The 22,243-nt window shown below is 41.0% G+C and overlaps 1 protein-coding gene across 1 annotated transcript in view; it reads left to right on the top strand.

The window, feature by feature from the left end:
- Positions 1–22,243, top strand: part of Scin (scinderin) — a 90,026-nt gene that overhangs the window by 53,064 nt on the left and 14,719 nt on the right. The window contains exons 6-14 of the mRNA XM_031356539.1: positions 751–883; positions 1,348–1,436; positions 2,294–2,509; positions 4,496–4,617; positions 5,062–5,152; positions 9,096–9,266; positions 13,208–13,385; positions 13,609–13,730; positions 20,111–20,188. Of these exons, the coding sequence (XP_031212399.1) occupies positions 751–883; positions 1,348–1,436; positions 2,294–2,509; positions 4,496–4,617; positions 5,062–5,152; positions 9,096–9,266; positions 13,208–13,385; positions 13,609–13,730; positions 20,111–20,188 (1,200 nt within the window). The remainder of the gene's footprint in view (positions 1–750; positions 884–1,347; positions 1,437–2,293; positions 2,510–4,495; positions 4,618–5,061; positions 5,153–9,095; positions 9,267–13,207; positions 13,386–13,608; positions 13,731–20,110; positions 20,189–22,243) is intronic.

Here is a 22,243-nt window from a genome sequence, read left to right as displayed (position 1 = left end):
CTGGTAGGCAATGGCTGACCTGTTTTTATCTCATGGAAACTCTGATTCAGAACTCCACAATCTCTCTACCCAGCTCGCTAGGTTCCCACTAGTGGGTCTTTACCACTCCAACCCTGTGCCTCAAATCCCCCACAGCCTTTGTGATGCACATCTGGCGAAGCTACGCCTTGCCGCTGTATCTTTCTCTCTTGAACCTAGACGAGCCTCCGCATGAAGGAAAATGCAACACAAACTCAGTTCAGAAACAATGGTAACTCAATCTCTGGGCGCAACAACTAAAACCTAATCTTGTAAGCCTTATTAAAATCTGATTCCGCCGGTGGCGGTGGCGGATCTGCCATGACACTGGGGAACTCTAGAAGCTACATTTTACCCCTCCCTCTCTGTCCCCATTCCAAAAGGACCAAACTCTCTCCTGCTTCCTCTCTTCCTCTGTCCAACCGGGAAGCCACGCCTACTCGCCCAGTGATTGGCCCCTTTATTCATTAGGGGATTGGTTCACAAGAACAGCACCAGGCCCATCCACAACAAAAGATCTTTCTCCAAACGTGTTTGAGGTACCATTGGGCTCAGGGACGCTTTGTCTCTGTCTTGAATCAGCTCTGCTATATATACTCTGTAAGGCTCATGTTCTCAAAGCGTGCAGTATATCCGCACTCCATCTGCAGAGTGTGCAACTGTCACTGTAATGCAACTTTAGAGTGATTCTTCCCAAAATGAAATCGTGGAGTTCAAGTCTTTTTCTGTCAGGTTTCAGATGCAAGTGGGTCCATGAAAGTGACCCTGGTGGCTGACGAAAACCCATTCTCTATGGCTATGCTGCTTTCTGAAGAATGCTTCATTCTGGACCATGGTGCTGCAAAACAAATTTTTGTATGGAAAGGTAAGAAATACCATCTCTATGGTTGCTGTATTTCCGATTTGATGTCTTTTTCCTAGGAGGTGAAAAGACAATATCCCGATTTTAAAGAAAAGCATCTCTCTTGAGAAACGGTCTGTAAGTCTCTCAGCCGGTGCAGCTGGTGGTCAAATGTTTGCAACCATTCAGCAAGGGTTAGGGAGCTAAGGAAAGCATTTGAGTATCAGAAATATACATTGTTAAATATACTGCCAATTACTGTGATATGTCAGGGGAGTTTGCCATTCTCCCATTGCTATATTCAATTTAAATTTTTTGGTACACAAGTATTTCTTGATCATGTAGTCTGTTCCCATCCAGGGACTAACCAGTTGGACCTTGCTTAGATTCTGAGACTAGATGAGGTTTAGGCATGCTCTGAGTGGTGTGGTCACATACGATGCAGTATATCCCTTTCTGTAATTACATATACCTTTATCTTTCTTTAGGTAAAAATGCTAACCCACAGGAGAGGAAGACTGCCATGAAGACAGCTGAGGAGTTTCTACAGAAAATGAATTATTCTACCAATACTCAAGTATGTATGAAAAGAAGTCACTAGAAGACTCATTAAAACTTGAGAGTCAGGAAGTCTCCAGAAAGCCCATGAAAATTTTGCTTCAAAACTGTGTGTATTGTGTGTGTGTGTGTGTGTGTGTGTGTGTACACAAGTATCCATAATAGTCTTTTTGTGAGCAAAGGTTTGCAGAAAGTAGAGGTCAGACTATAGGGCTATGCAAAGCTGTGGATGTGCTTGGTAGAATGCTTGTTTAGCATGCAAGAAGCACTGGACTCCGTCTCAAAGAATGCATAAAACTGGGTGTGTGGTGGTGCACATTTGTAATCTCAGTGCTTGGTAGGTGCAAGCAGGGGGATCGGTTCAAGGCCATTCTCAGCAGCCTAGAGGGTTTGAAGCCAGCCCTGAATCTGCATTGCATGAAACCCTGTCTCAAAACATTTATAGCTTCCATCAAGACCATCAACCCCTCTTTAGACTGTTAGGAAGACCTGAGTAACAGCCGTCCTCCAGATCAAGTCACACATTGACTGGCTGCTCTTTTTCTCTGTGGATTTATTTCACTGATACCCTGTGTGTGTTTTTGTGTGTGTGTGTGTGTGTGTGTACCTAACATAGAGAAGCATTTGTGCAGTGTTAACACATGAAACATTTTTCTCATCTTTATCTTTTAAATTAAACAGCAATGACTTTAGCAGTGAGAAAAAAAAAAAAAAAAACCCTGGGTTGAATTACTGTAGTTGAACAGACTTACAAAGTTACAAGAGTAGTCATAGAAATGAGGATAGTATTTTTATTACTTCATTCTTTCTCCTACTGTAGCTATTCTTCTTGGTCTCTTACTTTCCCATTGGTAATTTTTTTTTTTTAAATTGCAGATTCAGGTTCTTCCGGAAGGTGGTGAAACACCAATTTTCAAACAGTTTTTTAAGGACTGGAAGGATAAAGACCAGAGTGACGGCTTTGGGAAGGTGTACATCACAGAGAAAGTGGCTCAAATAAAGCAGATTCCATTTGATGCCTCAAAACTGCACAGTTCTCCGCAGATGGCAGCCCAGCACAACATGGTGGATGATGGCTCTGGCGAGGTGGAGGTACTTTTATCTCTCTTTCCTCTTTGTGTTTTTATCAGGCCTCTCTATGGTATTTGGGAGGGGGAAATACTGCCTTGGCAAGCTTTAAACCTTCTTAAAAGATGAGTTTTACTTAGTAAGGAAAGAGGCCTAAAACTATATACTGAGTCATGGGAGTTACAGCCAAGAGCTGCTGTTGGGCCTAGGTCCATTTGTACATGTACATGTTGAGTCTCTTTAAGGTGTGGTGGGCACAGCAACTTTTTCTGTCAGAAAGACTGTGTGTGGGGTTGTATGGGGTTATACTCAGAACATGCCAGCTACTACCCACTGTCTCCCTAACACATGTCTGAAGCATTCATGAAGCAAAATGAGCTAAAAGGAGATGTTTCCTGATCATTCAACTTGACCATTTATTATTCCAGTTTAGATCAAAATTGCTAAACCTCTCCTAATTGTCTTAAACTCAAATCTCTTCAGATCCAGTCCACTCTCCAGTCATCTAATTAGTGAGAACTGGTTGATAGCATCTCTCTTCTAAAATATCTGCACTGCTCTCCCGTGCACTGTTCTCCCGTGCACTCTTCTCTCCTGCTGGAACTTCAGGATTTGACTCTTGGTCTCCTCTTGACATGTGAAGTATCCCTACTCCTCCATGCATTATGGTCCAACAGTTTCCATTCCTAGCAACTCAGTCCAGGAGCAGGTACGCCCTCTTCTGAGGAGCCCTCCCTCAGCACTGAAAAGGGCCTTCTCCTGTATGTAGGTGATGATTTCCCCAAACCACACAATTGTTATCAAATGTATCATTGTTACCAAATGTATCACAATCTGTTATCTATTGATGGATTTCTCCTGGATCTTTCCTCAGTTCCTTGAGGACAAGCGTTAAGTCCTTTGTATCTACATTCCTAGGTCTTATCACATCACTTGAACCAAGTATAATTGATAAACTTAGGGAATAGTTTTTCCTCTTTTCAAAGAACTGAAGTAGGATACTAAGCTGCATAGGTGTTGGCATGTGGGAACAAGGTCCTCAGCATTCAGATGCTTACCATCAGATGGGGATCCAACTCCTGTTCTGCGTCCGTCTCCTGCTTGGGTATTCTCACTGCAGCTCAGCACACAAAGCTTTGTAGAGTGCATTCTGAGCAGGCTGAACTTCTCATTACCAGCTGTGCCTGTGGTGAAGGCTTAGGCTCTGGCCACAGCTTCTCTGAGAAGGCATCCTGTGGCACACTGGCACTGCTAATACCTGGTGTCTGTGTTTAGGCTCTTGAGATTGATGAGGCTCTGTTGCTGAGCCCTCTGTTCTCTAGAATGGTATGGTGCAGAGATGCTTCTCCTCAGACACCCTGCACTGTTCTCTGGATTGCTCACTCCATGTTCCAAAGCCATAGACTGACCTGCTTTTCCCTAGCACCCACACGGGAAGTGTTGTGCCATTTTCAGGGTACAATGCAAACCCTGGTGGCCTCTTGCTCACTGGCTATTTCACAAATGATAAAAAGTTTTTACTATAAATTAGAAGCATATTTCTGAGCTGAATTGTTGTAGTTTTATTGTAGTAGTACCATATTATTTTCACTAATTCATATTACATGCATACACACACATCAATAGTATAAAAATTACTGGACAAGATGGCACATGCCCATCTTCTTAGCACTTAGCAGACTAAGGCAGAAGGATCATGAGTTCAAGATCAGCCTGGAATACATAGAGAAATCCCGTCTCAAAACAGAATAACAAGAAAATTTAAGAACAAAACCGTCCACAACAAGATTTTCAGAACTGATGAAATATTGTGGAGGAAACAAAAGAGAGAAGATTTTAAAAGTCAAGAAATTTGTTAACCTCTTTGCTTTTGCATGATTAAAAACTGTTTAGAAAAATAACCAAAACATTGCTTGATAATGAATCTAAAGTGCAAACAACTTATAGTTTGTGAGTAGTATTTTAGGTCAGTGAACTTTTAACAGGTTATGTCTACTCTATCGCTTTTAGATCTGGCGCGTAGAACACAGTGGAAGGGTCCAGATTGACCCAAGCTCCTATGGCGAGTTCTATGGTGGTGACTGCTACATTATCCTCTACACTTATCCCAGAGGACAGATCATCTACACATGGTGAGTCTTTCCAGAGTGCAAGTGCCATGGGCCCTGCACACACAAATGACTGTATTCTATGCAGCATGAGGTAGAACCCACCATTTTATACTCTGTACAGCATGCAGATAGTACTCAGATTCTGTGTACTGTGGGGATGAATTTCCCAAAATAGCAGACATCAGACAGACACGGATTACTTAGCAAAGTCATATAAGAAGCAAAGGGCCAGTTTCTTTAAAATGGAAATGAAAATGTCTTGTACAATGTATACATTTCTTGACATACACAGGACAATCCAGGATTAGTACTTAGGAAATAACAGTAACTTTGATCACTTTGGTCATGTTGAACTGTTGGCTTCCTTTTGGTATTTTACAGTATCAAGTCTCTTTTTGAAATGGCTGCATGAGAGGGTATTAAAACATAACTACAAGCCAGAGTAACTTGCTTACATTCTTCTAGGCAAGGAGCAAATGCTACCAGAGATGAGCTGACGATGTCTGCATTTCTGACTGTTCAGTTGGATCGGTCCCTTGGCGGGCAGGCTGTGCAGGTTGGTATAACTTCTCTTTCCCAACTCATGCAATTCCCCATTTCCTAGCCCTCTTCTTGATAAAAGCTCACTTCCCTCATTCAGAAGAGATCTTAGAATTTTTATGATTATGATTTTTATTATGATTTCTTTTTATTTTGAAATTCAAATATTTCATAACACACTAGTCATCTCAGATTCTGGAGAAGAGGAAGCCATTAAAAATAGAATAAAAACATCAATAAACTAATAATTTAAGAGTCTAAGAAGAAAGCAAGGAGAGTCTCTTTCCCTTAGAATCCACCATATGCCACAGATATTAGACATTTCCAGCTGTGAACGGTTATAATAGACAGACTTATATATTGATATGAGCACATCCTAACCCTGAGACCCTGTGAAAATCTTATGTTACAAAACAAAGGAGAATGGAAATTGAAGACCGAACCATAGTTACTCCTCAGCTGGCCTTAAGTTAGGGAGATGGTCTGGGATTACTGGGTGATGCAGAAACACTCAACAGTGTCCTTAGGAGTCAACTAGGAGAGGGACAGAGTGAGAGCGACGTAGCATGATGAAGACCCATGGACCACTGCTGGCTTTAGGGAAGAAAGGGACCCCTCAAAAAAGAATATAGGCAACCTTGAGGAGCTGAAAACAGCAAGGGAGAGAATGCATCCTTGAGTCTTTGCATATTTTAGTTACTGTTCTATTAGTTTGTTGATGAAGAGACACCATGATCAAGGTGACTTATAGAAGAAGGCATTTAACTAGAGGTTTGCTTACAGGCTCGAAGGCTGAGACCATGACCATCATGATGGGAAGCATGGTAGCAGGCAGGCAGGCATGGTGCTGTCACAGGAGCTAAGAGTTTATATCCTAATCCACTGGTAGTAGGCAGAGAGAGTGAGACTGGACCTGGCATGGGCTTTTGAAAGCTCAAAGACCCTCTCCAACATGCCTTCTCTAACAAGGCCATAACTCCTAATTCTTTCCAAACAGTTTCATTAGCAGGGGGCCAAGCATTTAAAGATGGGACCCATTCTCATTCAAATCATCATGCTGTGCTCACCAGCTTCTAGCCCAGTGAGTAAATGCTTGTAGATTTTAACCCAGTGACTAAATTAGGGTAATAACTCACTTCAAATCTATGGCCTGTTGAAGTATAAGATGATGAATTTCTGTATGCTAATTACTACAGTAGCTACAAGAAATCACAACAGTACAAAGCAAGCACAACTGGACAATTTTCAGTTATCTACAACAATAGGTAACTGTAAAACATAGGTAAAAAACATAGAACAATATTTTGTACATTCTCAATCATAGAAATTCCTAAATTATGGTTCACACAGGCAAGTCGAAATCAACCTTGACAGATACATAGATCCATATTTTCCCTCTTAGGGATCAGAATCTTGTTTGAAACAAAATCCATTGGCCAAAAGTGATGGAAGTATCAGGCAGAAGAAAAGAAAGACAAAAGTGGGCAGGGAGGGAATAGAACAAAGCAAAGAAGGAAGGGGGACACGGGGGAAGGGAAAAGAGACACAAAGGAAGAGAAGTGGGGGTGAGAATGGATCCTGCATTTGGTACTTCTAAAAAGGAAAAAGAAAACTTGGTGAGAATGACTGAACCCTGAGTCAAAATCACACACACATAGGTACATACATACTAACACACACATGTACACATATATATACACACTCACATACATACATACACATACATTCTCAAACACATACACATATGCATGCACACACACATAGACACATATACACACATACTCACAGGCATACACACATACACACATGCATACACGTGTATATACACACTCACATGCATACATACACATATATATGCACATATACATACCCATGCCCATGCACACACCCACATGTACACACATATATACACACACATATGCATACATATACACATGTATGCACACACGTACACACATACACACATGTACATAAACACAATCACATGCACACAAACATACACATACATGCATACACACATCACACATGTACACACACTCACATGCACACACATACATACACACATGCACACACATACATACACATGCATACACACATGTACATTCATACACACACTTTGTTTCTATGAGAGAGGACAGCAACTAATGTTTGACAATATGCAGACAGTATGAGTACTAGGTCGACATGTCTCTGCTGTGTCTAAGGGGCCAATTCCAGTGAGTTTCAGTATCAACATTCTTTCAAGTCTGTTTTGTCTCTTATGCTCGAATGTCTGCCACATTTCATGACTGTTACTAGTATTTACAAGAAATGTATGCTCTTTGCCTATTTAGTTGTTCCTCTCTGTCTGAAGCATGTCTATCTAATCTTACTATCTGCAGAGAGGCACTTCTCTGTCTGTATGTCTCTTTTTTTCTCTTTCTTCTTACTTTATAACTGGGTTATAAATGGGGTTGGTTGCCCTACCACCTAGCCATATTCTCTGGCTGGTTTGGGGGATGACATTTGTTCCCCTGTACTAAGAAAAATCATCTTTGGGGCTGGCGAGATGGCTCAGCAGCTAAGAGCACTGACTGTTCTTCCGAAGGTCCTGAGTTCGGATCCCAGCAACCTCATGGTGGCTCACAACCACCGGTCATGAGATTGGACGCCCTCTTCTGGTGCATCTGAAGGCAGCTACAGTAAATTACGCAGGAGCTAGTGGGGCCAGAGCCAGCGGGCCAGAGCCAGCAGGGCCGGCAGAAGTCCTGAAATCAACAGCAGCCACACATGATAGCTCATGGCCATCTATACAGCTACAGTGTACCCGTACACATAAAATAAATAAAAATAAATCTTTAAAAAAAAAGAAAGAAAGAAAAGAAAGAAAAATCATCTTCTAGACAGCTTTCTTGGCTTGTTTATGACACTTCTGATTCAGCATCGTGAAGTGTGAAGTGTCCTCTTCACAAGGATGTGTCATTTAGCTACCTCATGTCTGATGTCAAGTGAGCTCAGGTTCTATAAGGCATAAAAGATGTTTGATTTTCAAACCTTTATAAATGTGAGATCTGGTTTTCAAGTGTAATAATTAAGCAGAAAGGTGAGTCAGATACTTTAGAACATAAGATTGGCGATGTGGAGGCTGAACTTGGTCTCTAGCTGGTTTCTTTCCATCATGGTATGAATTAATAGATACATAAAGCAAGCTGGCTCTATGTGTAAGGGGCACATCAACCATATTTATAAACAAACTCAATTAATAAAATGGTTGGGTTCTTTAGGTGCACGCAGCTCCATTGCTAATCAAATATTTTATTTGTTGGGATATAATATTTATTAGCTAAGAAGAGATATCTCCTAAGCCATGTAGTTGAGCTTAAAGCTGTTCCTCACAAATGATTCAAAATTGTTGACCGCTACACATTGTGTTTCTAAATTTCACAATATGGTAGATGATGCACAATTAATGAATTTCTAGGAATTAGCCAGTTGAATCCTACAGTTGATGAAATACTAGTTTCTTACTGAATCACTAGATGGCAGTGGTTCGCAATAATTATTTTTAAATAGTTGAAGTTTTTAGTTGCTTTTGGTGAAGTAACTTGGAAGTACTTAAACAAATTATTAAGCAATTCAGTCTGCCCGTTTTCCACTCTAATCTCCTTTGGAGTAAAGTACCGACCTTAATGAGTGCCCCTTTGTCTCATGTCAGCAGTTGCCCTTTTTGAAGGTTATGTAGCATATTGGTTGTTTTCAGTACTCCTTCCTATACTTTCCAAACTGTGTGACCACGCCAAAAGATACTTCTCAGGTAGCTGCTCACCCATTTGGATGTGTAATTGTTGAACCATGCCTATGAAGTCAGTTATTTTCTGTATTCCCCAAGCCCCTATAATTGAGAATGTCTCCGAATTCCCTTTTGCCTGGCCTCTGGAAGCTCAAGTTCATACTTCTGTCTCCCTGCCCTGTGCACCCAGGTCCGTGTCTCTCAAGGCAAAGAGCCTGCTCACTTGCTGAGTTTGTTCAAAGACAAACCACTCATTATTTATAAGAATGGAACATCCAAGAAAGAAGGGCAGGCCCCGGCTCCCCCTACACGCCTCTTTCAAGTCCGGAAGAACCTGGCATCTATCACCAGAATCGTGGAGGTAAAGCTATGCATTTCATGAATATGCTCTGGATGTGTATACATCCAATATGCCTGGCCATCAGCAATGTTAGCTTTTACACACTGGCAGGTAAATGCCCTTTACTTCGACAATGTAAAACACTAGAAGAAGAGACATTGAATGAGAAGGCAGCTCAGGTTTTTCAACTGCACTGAACCCAAACAAATGAGTTTTAAAAATATCATTGCCAGTGAAAGTGGCAAGAGGCAGGAGACAGCTACAGCCCTACCTTGAAAGGTCTGGGCAGAATATGAGGTGTGATCAGATGATCATGAAACCCGGGGAAGAAGGAGGCCTTTGTACAAAAACATCTGCCCACACTGGAGTAATCTGTCCTACCTTGAATTATAGTTACCATTGAAATCCTACAAGCTTCTCCCACTACTCCATTGCCCTGTGTTTCTCCAGATCTTGAGCTGATTCCAAACCTGTTTATTTTTTAGGAGCCACTCAGCCCAGATCTGAAAATTCAACCAGTCTTGCCTTGATCTACCAGCAATCTCTCTGAGTCTCCTTCTCCCTCATCTCTGCCTGCCCTCTAAAGACTGACTCTCACCTCTTGGTGGAACCTGTAATTCCTCACAGTTTCCTTTTACTGGGACCCCCTGGATGGGGCTGTCCTTGCTCACCCAGGCCTCTCTGACTTCTCTTTTTATTTGGTTCATCCCTATCTCTTCCTCATCAATGCAGCCTTCTCCTCTTCCAGTCCCTCCACCCACAATCTCTTCTTCTGTCCTTTGCCCTATCATAGTGATGGCTGCAGCCGTGGTCTCTATCACTTCTATTCTGCTCTGATTCTCTCAACAAATGGCCTCTGTCACTTCTCTTCTGCCCTGTTCCTTTCAACAACATCCTCCTTCTCTCAGAGAACATAAATGTAATCACACACCGATCACCACATCTGCAGTCCTGTAATTTTAATAGCTGCATCTGTACATAGATATTATCCTTTCCTCTGGCTTGTGAAATAATTTAAAAAGATCAACTGATTCAAAGAATAATTCATATGTGAATAACTTATACAAAAGTGATGAGGTATTTTATCAGTTAATATCAATGTCACCCATAAATTATATATTTTGTAGTAATTTGCTAAATTGGTTAGTAAATACTTATTATATAGAATAAAAAGATATGGCTCTTATCTAAAGCCTAATTGCTCCAGTCTACCCCTCTGCCCACAATCCCTTCTCTGGTTTTGCTTAGACTTTCTTTGGTTTCAGATCCCCTTGTATAGACTCTTCCAATACTCGATGTTCATTCTGACCGCAGGCTGTAATCTCCTTCTTCCTCATATACATGACAAATTTACTTTTGTATCCTGGATCATTTACCAGGAGATGTGCTTGAAAACAAGTTCTGTAGAAACTGTCTCTTGCCTTCTCTTGGGTTTTCTCATTTCTGTTCTCCTAAGAGCATACATACATTCTTGCCAGCCTAAACATGGTAATGGGGGGTGAAGGAGAGCAGCACTTTCAAAGGCCACTTCTCTGATCTTGTTTTTCTTAACCAGCCACAGACAGGCGTTTGTCACAGTTAACTCGTACTGTTTATTGAGCATATTTTTATGATGAGGTAGATGTCATCACATTCCCAGAAAGGTTTAATTGGGTTTTACTCTGTTTAGCCTCTGAGCACTGGAGTGTTCCAGGCCAAGTTGATCTCATGTGGTCATATCATTTAAATTTGACCTCCATATTGATTTTACCTATAACACTCTAGGCACAGATTCTCATGTGTTCAATCATAAGTATTTTTAATCCATTAAATTGACAGTGGAGTCCATATCTGTGGACACTCATTTGATTTCATATGAAAGAGTCAATCACAATGCTCTGTTGTTGAATTCCTGACCTCTTTCCATAGGTAATGTTTCTTTAGGGGTGTCATCATCAGAATTTAGTGCACCACCCCATTTCCTTGCAGCATCCCAAATCGGCCTTTACCTCTTTACTTTCTCTCACACATTGGTTATGATGATTCTATGTGGCCTTCTGTCTTGTTTCCTGGCAAGCTGGTCTTCATAAACAGACAGTTCTCCTTTCTCAATCTCACCCTAATCTGGGCACTAGCCTCTTGTCACCTTTCCTCATATTCCTGGATGCTTCGTCTACAATAAAAAAGATATAGATTAGAAATCAGTAGTCCTGAAATCAGACCTGGTTACTGGTGTTCTTCATGTTGAACAAACGATGATTTCCTTGGACTTGGTCCAGGATGCTTCATTCCTGGTGAAAGAAGACAGTTATAACCTTCCTGAATACTACCAATTTCCAGATACTGTTTTTTAAACTCCAACAGCCATTCCTTTTTCCTCTAATTTTTCTCTCTAGGGTCAGGCCCTTACATACTGGCAAGCCATCTCTCCTGCAGCAGATGCCTTGATCTGGGCAGTCCAGTGAGGTGGGCTAAGCAGCATCATTTAGAACAATGTATCATGCCAGCCTTTAAAACATGTTTTCTCCCTATAGTCTCAGGTTGGCCACACTCCTGTTTTCCTCTTTGTTGCTCTGTTTTGGTCTTGCTTACTGGTTGTTCCTGGTCTCCCTGGGAGTCATATCACACTCAGCTCCACAATTACTCAGAAAATCATGCACCGAATACATGACTGTGTGTTCAGACCAATTCTCACAGATGTGGGCATGGTGTCACCAAACCACAGAATCCTAGGCCAAGTCCATCCTAGGATGCTCATGATCATGACCAGGCCAGAGACTTCAGAGGTCCTGTCCATGCCTGATGTTGTCATAGGCCACACTCACACCTCAGTGTCTAACCCATCTGGGCTCTTTTCTCTGTGGACACAGGAACCCAAGTTGCACTTGGCAGATCCCAGGCAGTGTATCCAGCTTCTGGTTGCAAGGAAAGTATGTGCCAGAGCTGCTTTTCATCCTCTACACAGATCTATAATTTAAGCTGGCATTTATCTGAGTTAGAAAACACCAGTAGTGAACCTGAAGTCATCTCTTTGCCCTCTCTGTTTTATGGATTTCAGGGCTCCTTCTAATTAATACCACAAACATTCTTTTTAGTGGGGAAAAAAAAGGTATCATCTTTATGTTTGCTATTTGATATTGCATCCTTTGTTCAGGCATCAGATGTAGTTTGTCTTGTCCCTCTGTAATATCTCTGAATATTATTTTTATCACTTTGTCAAGTCATCAATTGGGTTGCTTTGGTTTTTTTTTTGTTTGTTTGTTTTTTCATTTTTGTGTTTGTCCATGTGAGAATCTACTATGTTGACAGCCATGTTTGTCTGCCATGTTTGGGAATTACAAGAGGATGTTGAATCTCCTGGAGCTCCATGGAGTTAGAGCAATTTACAGATGCCTGATGCAGGTGCTGGTGACCCAATTCAAGTCCTCCAGAAGAGCAGTGTGTGCTCTTAACCACTGCGCTGTCACTTTAGTCCTCTTGCCTTGCTTTTGAGATGGAGTCTTCTGTATATCTTAGGCTAGACCTTTTATTGTCCTTCTGCTTCATCCCTGGAGTGATGAGATTATAGGAATGAATTACCTCCTGGTCTGCTGGCCAAAACCCTCAGTTCTTGATTGACAGCTTGGCTATTTTAATTAGTTAATTTTGAGGCAGTCTCTCTGGGTAGTCTTTGCTGCCCTGAAACTTCTATGTAGACCAGGCCGGCTTTAAATTCAGAGATCTGGCTGCTTCTGCCTCTTGAGTGCTGGGATTAAAGACTTGGGTACGACACTGCCAAACTGGTGACACTTTAAAGCAGTGTTTTATTGTCTGAGGGCAGCTGAACATCATGAGTCATGGATCAAGGCATGCTTACTCAAGTGTTTCAGGCATCTATTGCACCTGTGCCCTGAATTAATTTCCAGGGGTCAGGCAGAAGGCTCAGGATGGCTCCCCACATTGAATTGTATTAAATCATTGGATTGTTTTCCCTCATGCCCTAGGTTGACGTTGATGCAAATTCATTAAATTCTAATGACACGTTTGTCCTAAAACTGCCACGAAACAATGGCTTCATCTGGATAGGAAAAGGTGCTAGCCAGGAGGAGGAGAAAGGAGCAGAGTATGTGGCTGATGTCCTCAAGTGCAAAGCCTCAAGAATTCAAGAAGGCAAGGAACCAGGTGTGTGCTGCAGGCCCAAGGTCACCACTTTCATAGTTTTGACTTCATTCAATAAACAATCATTTTCTTATCACTAGAGTTGTGTAAGGATACTTCTGTTAATTGCAAGTGTTAATGGTATCTGGTATAATTTAGTTAGGATGAAATAATATTGCCATTAATGTGAAATCCTATGAAGTATATATGCTCCTGAATATGTACTAACTCATTGTGCATTCCATAGAGGAATTCTGGAACTCTCTTGGAGGGAGAGGAGACTACCAGACTTCACCCTTGCTAGAAACTCGGGCTGAAGACCATCCACCTCGGCTTTATGGCTGCTCCAACAAAACTGGAAGATTCATTGTAAGTGTCTTAAATAGACAGAGCCTAATTGTTAGGAGAGGCATCCTGTCCTGGTTTAGAGAACTTTCAAATGTGGGACAACTGTGAGTCCTGGGTTTTGCTTCTTTGTATACTGTGGGCAATAATCTTTACCCTGTACAAGTAGTTTAAGGCCTAAAGATGTGACAGATGCAGAAACATCTAGAAAGCTCTAAAGTAGTATATAAATCAAAATGCCCTTAAAAATATCTACTTTACATCTTTATCGGCATTTAGTATTTCTTTGTGAAATTTGAATGGCTAGTTCTGTTCATGTAGTACTTAGTTTCTTGGGCGAGCCAAGCCATCATTCCTCATCTAAGTGTAAACAGAGAAATACAGATTTTTCCCCAGGCTGATTGAATGAAAACAAAACAAAACAAAACAAACACACAAACAAACAAGTATGGGATTATTAAGGCCATTGAACAAGGCCACAGAGAACTTTGTGCTCTGCTTAAAAATTACCTAACATCAAGAGTAATGCTTTGTTTTCTAGTCCTTTATAGAATTAAAGGCAATTGAAAATAACCATAGGAGACTGTGAATATCTATTGTGTGACACCATTCCTAGGGAGCTGTGAATGACTGTCTACTCACCCCAGATAGGGAACCAATGGCAGGCCAAAGAACAGAAACCACCAAAGTTCACCTTGGTGAAGCAGTGAGTTTTATTAGTGTTATTTACAGGACGGGGAATGACTCAAAGGCAGCTGCACCATCAAAAGCCATTTCCTACATGGGTGAAATGTCATGAAAACTAGAAACTTGCAATGTACTGTGGAACCTGCAGGTGGCTTGGTAGATTGGGAGAATGTCTCTTCCAAGCATCTTGTCTTGGTCTGAGAGTGTCTCTCAGTGTCCTTACTACTTAGACATGCTTCGGGAGGGAGGGGGCCTAATGTATCTAATCAGTTTCAGGACTTCCCGAAATTTTTCAGTTGTTTACTTCATGGATTCCATGCAGGAGGGGCTGTCTCACCTCTCTTCATAACATCCTGAGTCACAATGAGCATTCCATGAGACGTAATGTCTCATCCTGAGGCAATTGCTACACAACAAAATCTTAGTTTAAGCTGTTGTAACACCAGTGTGGCAGACTGGAGTGTTTAAAACAGCAAGCACGACCTTCTCATATCCTGGAACCTGGGAGGTCCAAGGCACCAGCATATCTGTTGTCTGGAGAGGGCCTTTCTGGCATCTTCACATAGCCCAGTGAGCTGATATGTCTCCTCTTAGTACACTGTTGTTATCACTGGGCCTTATCCTTGTGACCTCAACCAAACCTAATTGTATCAGCCTTCATTTGCTGATTTTGAACACAAACATGAAGTGTGTATCAGTACATGATTTTATATTGGGTTCTGAAATTTCATCCTGGGCTACAGCCATTTGCCTCAACTTAATCAGAAAACTTCGACCATCTTGGACTTGCTAGACTTTTGTGTGAACTTGAAGGAGAGATCTTTCTCATCCTGGCAAATAAAAACTGAATTTTCATCACACAAAACTTCCCAAGAGCTCACCAGATTTGTTGTGAGAATTAACATAAATGCTAAAGAAACTGTCCATTTATTAAAAACACACTTGGAACTTACAAATGATTTGACCTTAAATTTTAAGATGTGATGATAGGTAGTGACAAATATTGTTGGGACCACAGTTTCTCATCTATTGTAGAGAATCCTTGAACTTGCTGTATTTTATGTTTACTATAGGAAAAGTCTATTTTGTTGATTATTATTATATCATATCCAAACAGCTTCTTTTTGCATATGGTTCACACATGCTTATATGTTTTATTGGCTAATATTGCTATAAATTAGATTTTTTTATTCTTTATTTGCATTTCAAATGTTATCCCCTTTCCTCCTTTTCTCTCCAACCTCCCCCATTCTATCCTCCTTCCCCCTGCTCACTAGCTCACCCACTCCTGCTTCCCTGTCCTAGCATCCCCTACACTGAGGCATTGAGCCTTCATAGGACCAAGGGCCTCTTCTCTCACTGATGTCCCACAAGGTCATCCTCTGCTACATATGCAGGTGAAGCCATGGGTCCCCCCATGTGTACTCTTTGGTTGGTTTAGTCCTTGGGAGCTCTGGGGTTAATGGTTGGTTCATATTGTTGTTCTTCCTATGGGGCTGTAAACCTTTGGCTCCTTGGGTCCTTTCTCTAGCTCCATCATTGGGGACCCTGTGCTCAGTCCAATGGATGGCTGTGAGTCTCTACTTCTGAATTAGTTAGGCACTGTCAGGAGGCAGATATAGCAGGCTCCTGTCAGCCATCACTTGTTGGCATCCACAATAGTGTCTGAGTTTGATGTCTGTATATGGGATGGATCCCCAGGTGGGGCAGTCTCTGGATGGTATTCCTTCAGTTTCTGCTCCACACTTTGTTTCTGTATCTCCTCCCATGGGTATTTTGATCCCCCTTCTAAGAAGGACCAAATTATCCACACTTTGGTCTTCCTTCTTCTTAAGCTTCATATGGTCTGTGAACTGTATCTTGGGTATTCCAAACTTTTGGGCTAATATCCACTTATCACTGAGTGTATACCATATATGCTCTTTTGTGATTAGGTTACCTCACTCAGGATAATATTTTCAGTTCTATTCATTTGCCTAAGAATTTCATGAATTTATTGTTTTTAATAGCTGATTCTTAATTAAGAATTTTATAATTTTCATACATTATTACTATATCATTTCTATCTATCCCTCTTCCCCATCCAGTGCCATTCATGTTCTCCCTGCATGCTCTTAAATTCATGACCACTTCTTGGTACATGCACACTCACATACATCCCCTACTCAGTTCATTTAGTGTTGTACATTTAGTTGTATGTACATATATTATAGTTTGACTGCTTGGGATTGGATATGAAGGGGCTCATCGTTGGAGAAAACCAGTTTTCCTCATCCATGTTGGCGTGTTGAATACCATTGTCCTCATTCAGATCTCATTCAGGAAACCATATTGTTGAGATTTTATGGGTTCAGCTAAAAGACACTACCTAGAAGTTGGGGTTGAAATAGTTTTCCAATGTAAGGGTATCTTGGCAATTAGGAGTCAAGGAATACTTAAGTCATACCAGGCAACAAATGTCACACAAGAGACTTATTGGGGGCAAACACAGAATGGCAGCCCCTGAGTCATGGGGCTATGGGGTTTAAGTCCTGAGTTTAGGGAAAGGCTTGGGACAGAGTGATTTTCCACTAGCCTGTAGTACCCTATAGGGCACCACAGGGGTCCTGTTCATCTGACCTTTTACAATCTTTCTGTCTTCTCTTTTGTGCTGTTCTCTGAGCCTTAAGTTTTTAGAGGTTGCATTGTAGGTTAACAATCGTAGTTGGGTGTCCCCACAGTCTCAGGAAGATATATTTCATAAAAGCAGGTACTCTGGTTTCATCCCCAATCAGATTTTTAAAACCATCTGTTGGCATCTATTAGTCTTTGATTTTTTTTTTTTTTTTTGCCTGCTCATGCTCATATTACCTATTATCAGAAATACACACTTCTTCTGTATTCACTCTTTCTCTTATGTGATATTTGGAACTTTCTTGTTCCTTTCGCAGTTTAAGAAAAAGAATTATTACCAATATGCATTTGATATTATAATAACCACCTGGAAATAGATACATAGCATATACATGGCTGTAGAGCCCACTGTTGAAAATACAGCTTTTAAAAACACTCTTCCTATGTGACATCACCCACTTGATGATGCTACATGCTGGAGGACCTTAGGCAGTTTCTTTGCTCTCTCTGTGCGCATGCTCTCATTTTTTAAATGTGCAAAAGGTCAGTATTTATTTCATGTTTTTGAGGGGTTAATGATTTGTGTAAAATAAATTAAAATACACAGCAGAGAAGTGATATTTAAAGTTGTCTTTTAAATGATCAGATGATTGGTAAATATTCTGTAAGATGGTAGTATAGGAATAGGGAGAGAGCTCAGTGGTTAAAAGCACATACTGAACTTGTAGAGGACCCAAGTTCAGTTCCCAGCACCCCTGTAGGTCAGCTCATAACCACTTGTAACTCCAGGTGCAAAGAATCCAAGACACTCTCTTTTGGCTTTCTAGGACCTTATACATCAAGTACACACACCCCTGACACATATATACATGTTTAAAGATAATCTTTGCTGGTGACCAGCCTGGCACCAGTTCTCTGAGGAAGGCAGCGATAAGGTATGGAGTCAGCGATTATGGCCAAAATATTTTTATCTTTGGCAATTCTGTTTATAACTATTTGTTATTCTACAGACAAACATTGCTGGCTTTTGGTAATTAATTCCTGCCAGAAGCATCGGGAGATAAAGAAGAAAAAGGCTTAATTACCCATACACATTCAGGTTGGCCCTGATTACCTGTCTTATCAACTCCACAAGTGTTCACTCATACATACATACATACACATATACCTACATACATATGCATATACATACATATAGACAAACAGACATGTACTTACATACATTTGGTGGATTGGGCAGACCCCCCCCCCAAGCTACCTTTTTATTTCTTCTCTCTGGTCTTTTTATACCTTCTTAGATAAAAGGGTTTTTTTTAGAAAATTACCACATGGATAAAATGTTACACAAAAGGGGAGTTGCAGAAGGATGATGGTAGTAAGTTCAAAGCAGTGTTTCATTCTATAAGTTTATTGTAAATTCAAAGCATCAGTTTCATGTGGCCTTGCTTTATCATAGTGTACACCTGTGGCTTCATCCTTGGACCTGACCTAGAATGAATGCTTTCTCTTGATCACAAATTTGTCCCAGGCCTATTTTTCTTCTTAGTGTAATTGTGAAGGCACATTGTCCTCCTTATTATACAGCCTTTACTTACTATTCTATCAGGAGGGCGCATATTCTATTCTTGATTATAACTTCATTTTGTCTTTCTGAAACAACTAAAACCATCTCCTTAAACTTTTTCTTAAAAGTATTTGAACTACGTTAGGAATTCTATAAAGTCATTATTCATTTCAACGGCATTAATTCATGAAAGCTCATCTTCCTGTTGATCTGCAGGGAATTTGTCCAATAGAGTGGGCCGATGTCCAGGAATCATTAGGCTAGGTAATAGTGACAGGAAAGGTGTATCAGCACAAGAAGCAGTCCTGGGGTATAGTGTCTATATATCTTAGAGCTCACCCATTGCAAGCCATGCAGAATGGTGGGCCTTCTCAAGAGACTCACTGGCCCTTAGCATCTCCTAGTGTGCCTCCGACAAATCTTGAAAACAAAATGACGATACAATGCAATTCATTCCTCTCTGACCATGTTAGGTTGCTTTTTGCTTTGCTCTGCTTTTTTATTTTAAGGAGTTCAGAATCTTCTCAGGGCACTGCAAACATGTAAGATGGTGAGGCTGTCTGGTTAGCTTGTTCTAGTCTGGAGCTTCTGCCTATTTTCCCATGACAAAGTCAGGAGCACAGGAAATTCCTGGTAAGTCACATTTGCTAATATAAACTGGCAGAGGCCAAGCTCTATGCTGTTCATGTGACTATTTAAAGGGAAGGTACAAGAAATCGGGAACCCAAATCTAAACTGTCAAACGTCCCTAAGAATCAGGAAGAATTGCAGAGATCTCTTAAAACTTTGAGCTTCAGGTTAATAATGTATGTCTACTTGTTTTGGTAATACAGTGACTCAATTACTATCCAATGGCAGAAAGCAAAATTTGTTCCATTAAAAATAAAAACTGAAGGGCTGGAGAGATGGTTCAGTGGTTAAGAGCACTGACTGCTTTTCTAGAGGTCCTGAGTTCAATTCCCAGCAACCACATGGTGGCTCACAACCATTTGTAATGGGATCTGATGCTCTCTTCTGGTGTGTCTGAAGACAGCTACAGTGTACTCATATATATAAAATAATTATTAAAAAAATAAAAACTGAAAACTTGCATATATTATATTATGCCCTATTATTAAGTTTGTTGATTAGAATGACCAGATTAACTGACTCTTAACTAAAACAGTCTTCACTTATAAAAGAAAGACAACTCCATATCCAGACCATTCTATCAAATGTCTTTAGATTAGGCAGGCAAGAAAACCTGTTAAGTTTTTGTCATGGGAAACTGCAAGAATAGAGGAGCTCTGTTCACACCGACTGTACATGTCTGTCCTAAATGTGTTCAGATTCTATGTTTATAGTAAATACTATCCTGGCCAGACTCTACCATCATTTTATAATATTCAGTTACAAAAATAAATCTGTTTACCCTAAACTAAGAAAAAAACAGACAAACAAGCTTTTGCTGCCATCCAAACTACTAGACAGCATGTATCTCCTGCATATTATAAACTCCCTTGCTGTACTGTTTGATCATATAGTTCTTCAAATGTTTCAGATTGAAGAAGTTCCGGGAGAGTTCACCCAGGATGATTTGGCAGAAGATGATGTCATGCTACTTGATGCATGGGAACAGGTACAGCTATATTTTGTCCATAACAGGAGACTGTTGGGAACTGACAGTAGTTGCTTTGAGAAATGGCAATTCAAATAATAGGTCTGGGCTGTACTAGACTGTACTTAAGAAAAATTTCACAGAGTTTAGCAATAAAACCAATATATAGGGCAAGTTGATTTCTTTTTTCTTTTCTTTTCATTTCTTTTTTTTTTTTCCTTCTTTTTTGAGACAGAGTTTCTCTGTATAGCCCTGGCTGTCCTGGAACTCACTCTTTAGACCAGCCTGGCCTTGACTCAGAAATCCACCTGCCTCTGCCTCCCAAGTGCTGGGATTAAAGGCGTGTGCCACCACCACCCACAAGTTGATTTCTTACTATGAAAATAAGTCTACAGCTTCCACGTCTTATAGCTTTAGGCAAAAACCTCAATTTTTCATTTATTTATAAATTATATATACTCATTGTTAATTTGTGCATTCATTATATTAGTAAGTGCATGAATATGTGCAATACTGTGGGAAAGACCAAACTATTGAGAATTTCAACAAAATTTCCAAGGAACCCATTCCTTGGTGAAAAAAAATCTGGGACAGAATAGGTTTGAAACTAAATGGCAAAATACGTTACTGTTTTACCGATCTCTTTTTTAAATTAGATTCTTTATTTACATGTCATATTTCCCAGTTTCCTCTCCAAAACCAAAAAACAAAAAAACGAGAAAAAACCCCTGTTGCATCTCCCTTCCCCGTGCTCGCCACCCAACCCTCTCCTGCTTACTGGTCCCCGCATTCCCCTACACTGGGGCACAGAACCTTCACAGGGCCAAGGGCCTCTCCTCCCCATTGATGACCAACTTGGTCATCCTCTACTATACACATGCTGCCAGAGCAATCAGTCCCACCATGTGTACTCCTTGGTTGGTGGTTGAGACCCTGGGAGCTCTGAGGGTACTAGTTAGTTCATATTGTCGTTCCTCCTAAGGGGCTGCAAACCCTTCAGCTCCTTCAGTCCTTTCTCTAGCTCCTTCATTTGGGGACCCTGTACTCAGTCAATGGATGGCTGTGAGCCTCTACTTCTGTATTAGTCGGGTACTGTCAGAGCCTCTCAGGAGACAGCTATATCAGGCTGGATTGTCCTTCTTTCAGTCTCTGCTCCATGGTTAATCTCTGCAACTACTTCCATGGGTATTTTGTTCCCCCTTTTAAGAAGGAATGAAGTATCCACATTTTGGTCTTCCTTCTTCTTGAGTTTCTTGTGGTTTGTGGATTGTACTTGGAGTATTCCGAACTTCTGGGCTAATAACCACTTATCAGAGAGTGCATACCATGTGTGTTCTTGTGTGACTGGGTTACCTCACTCAGGATGATATTCTCTAGATCCATCCATTTCCCTAAGAATTTCATAAATTCATTGTTTTTAATAGCTGAGTAGTACTCCATTGTGTAGACATACCACAATTTCTGTAAAAATTTCTCTGTTGAGGGACATCTGGGTTGTTTTACAGTTTCCGGCTATTATAAATAAGGCTAGTATGAACATGGTGGAACACGTGTCCTTATTACATGTTGGAGCATTGTACTGGCTGGTTTTGTGTGTCAACTTGACACAGGCTGGAGTTATCACAGAGAAGGAAGCTTCAGTTGGGGAAGTGCTTCCATGAGACCCAGCTGTGGGGCATTTTCTCAATTAGTGATCAAGGGGGTAGGGCCCCTTGTGGGTGGTGCCATCCCTGGGCTGGAAGTCTTGGGTTCTATAAGAGAGCAGGCTGAGCAAGCCAGGGGAAGCAAGTCAGCAAGGAACATCTGTCCATGGCCTCTGCATCAGCTCCTGCTTCCTAACCTGCTTGAGTTCCAGTCCTGACTTCCTTTGGTGATAAACAGCAATGTGGAAGTAAGCTCAATAGACCCTTTCCGCTCCAACTTGCTTCTTGGTCATGATGTTTGTGCAGGAATAGAAACCCTGACTAAGACAAGCATCTTCTGGGTACATGCCCAGGAGTGGTATAGCTGGTCTTCTGGTAGAACTATGTCCAATTTCCGGAGGAACCACCAAACTGATTTCCAGAGTGGTTGTAC

This window comes from Mastomys coucha, unplaced genomic scaffold, assembly GCF_008632895.1.
Source record: "Mastomys coucha isolate ucsf_1 unplaced genomic scaffold, UCSF_Mcou_1 pScaffold6, whole genome shotgun sequence".
Classification (NCBI taxonomy): Eukaryota; Metazoa; Chordata; class Mammalia; order Rodentia; family Muridae; genus Mastomys; species Mastomys coucha.
Note: the sequence above shows the minus strand (reverse complement) of the source record. Positions and strands in the feature narration are given on the sequence as shown.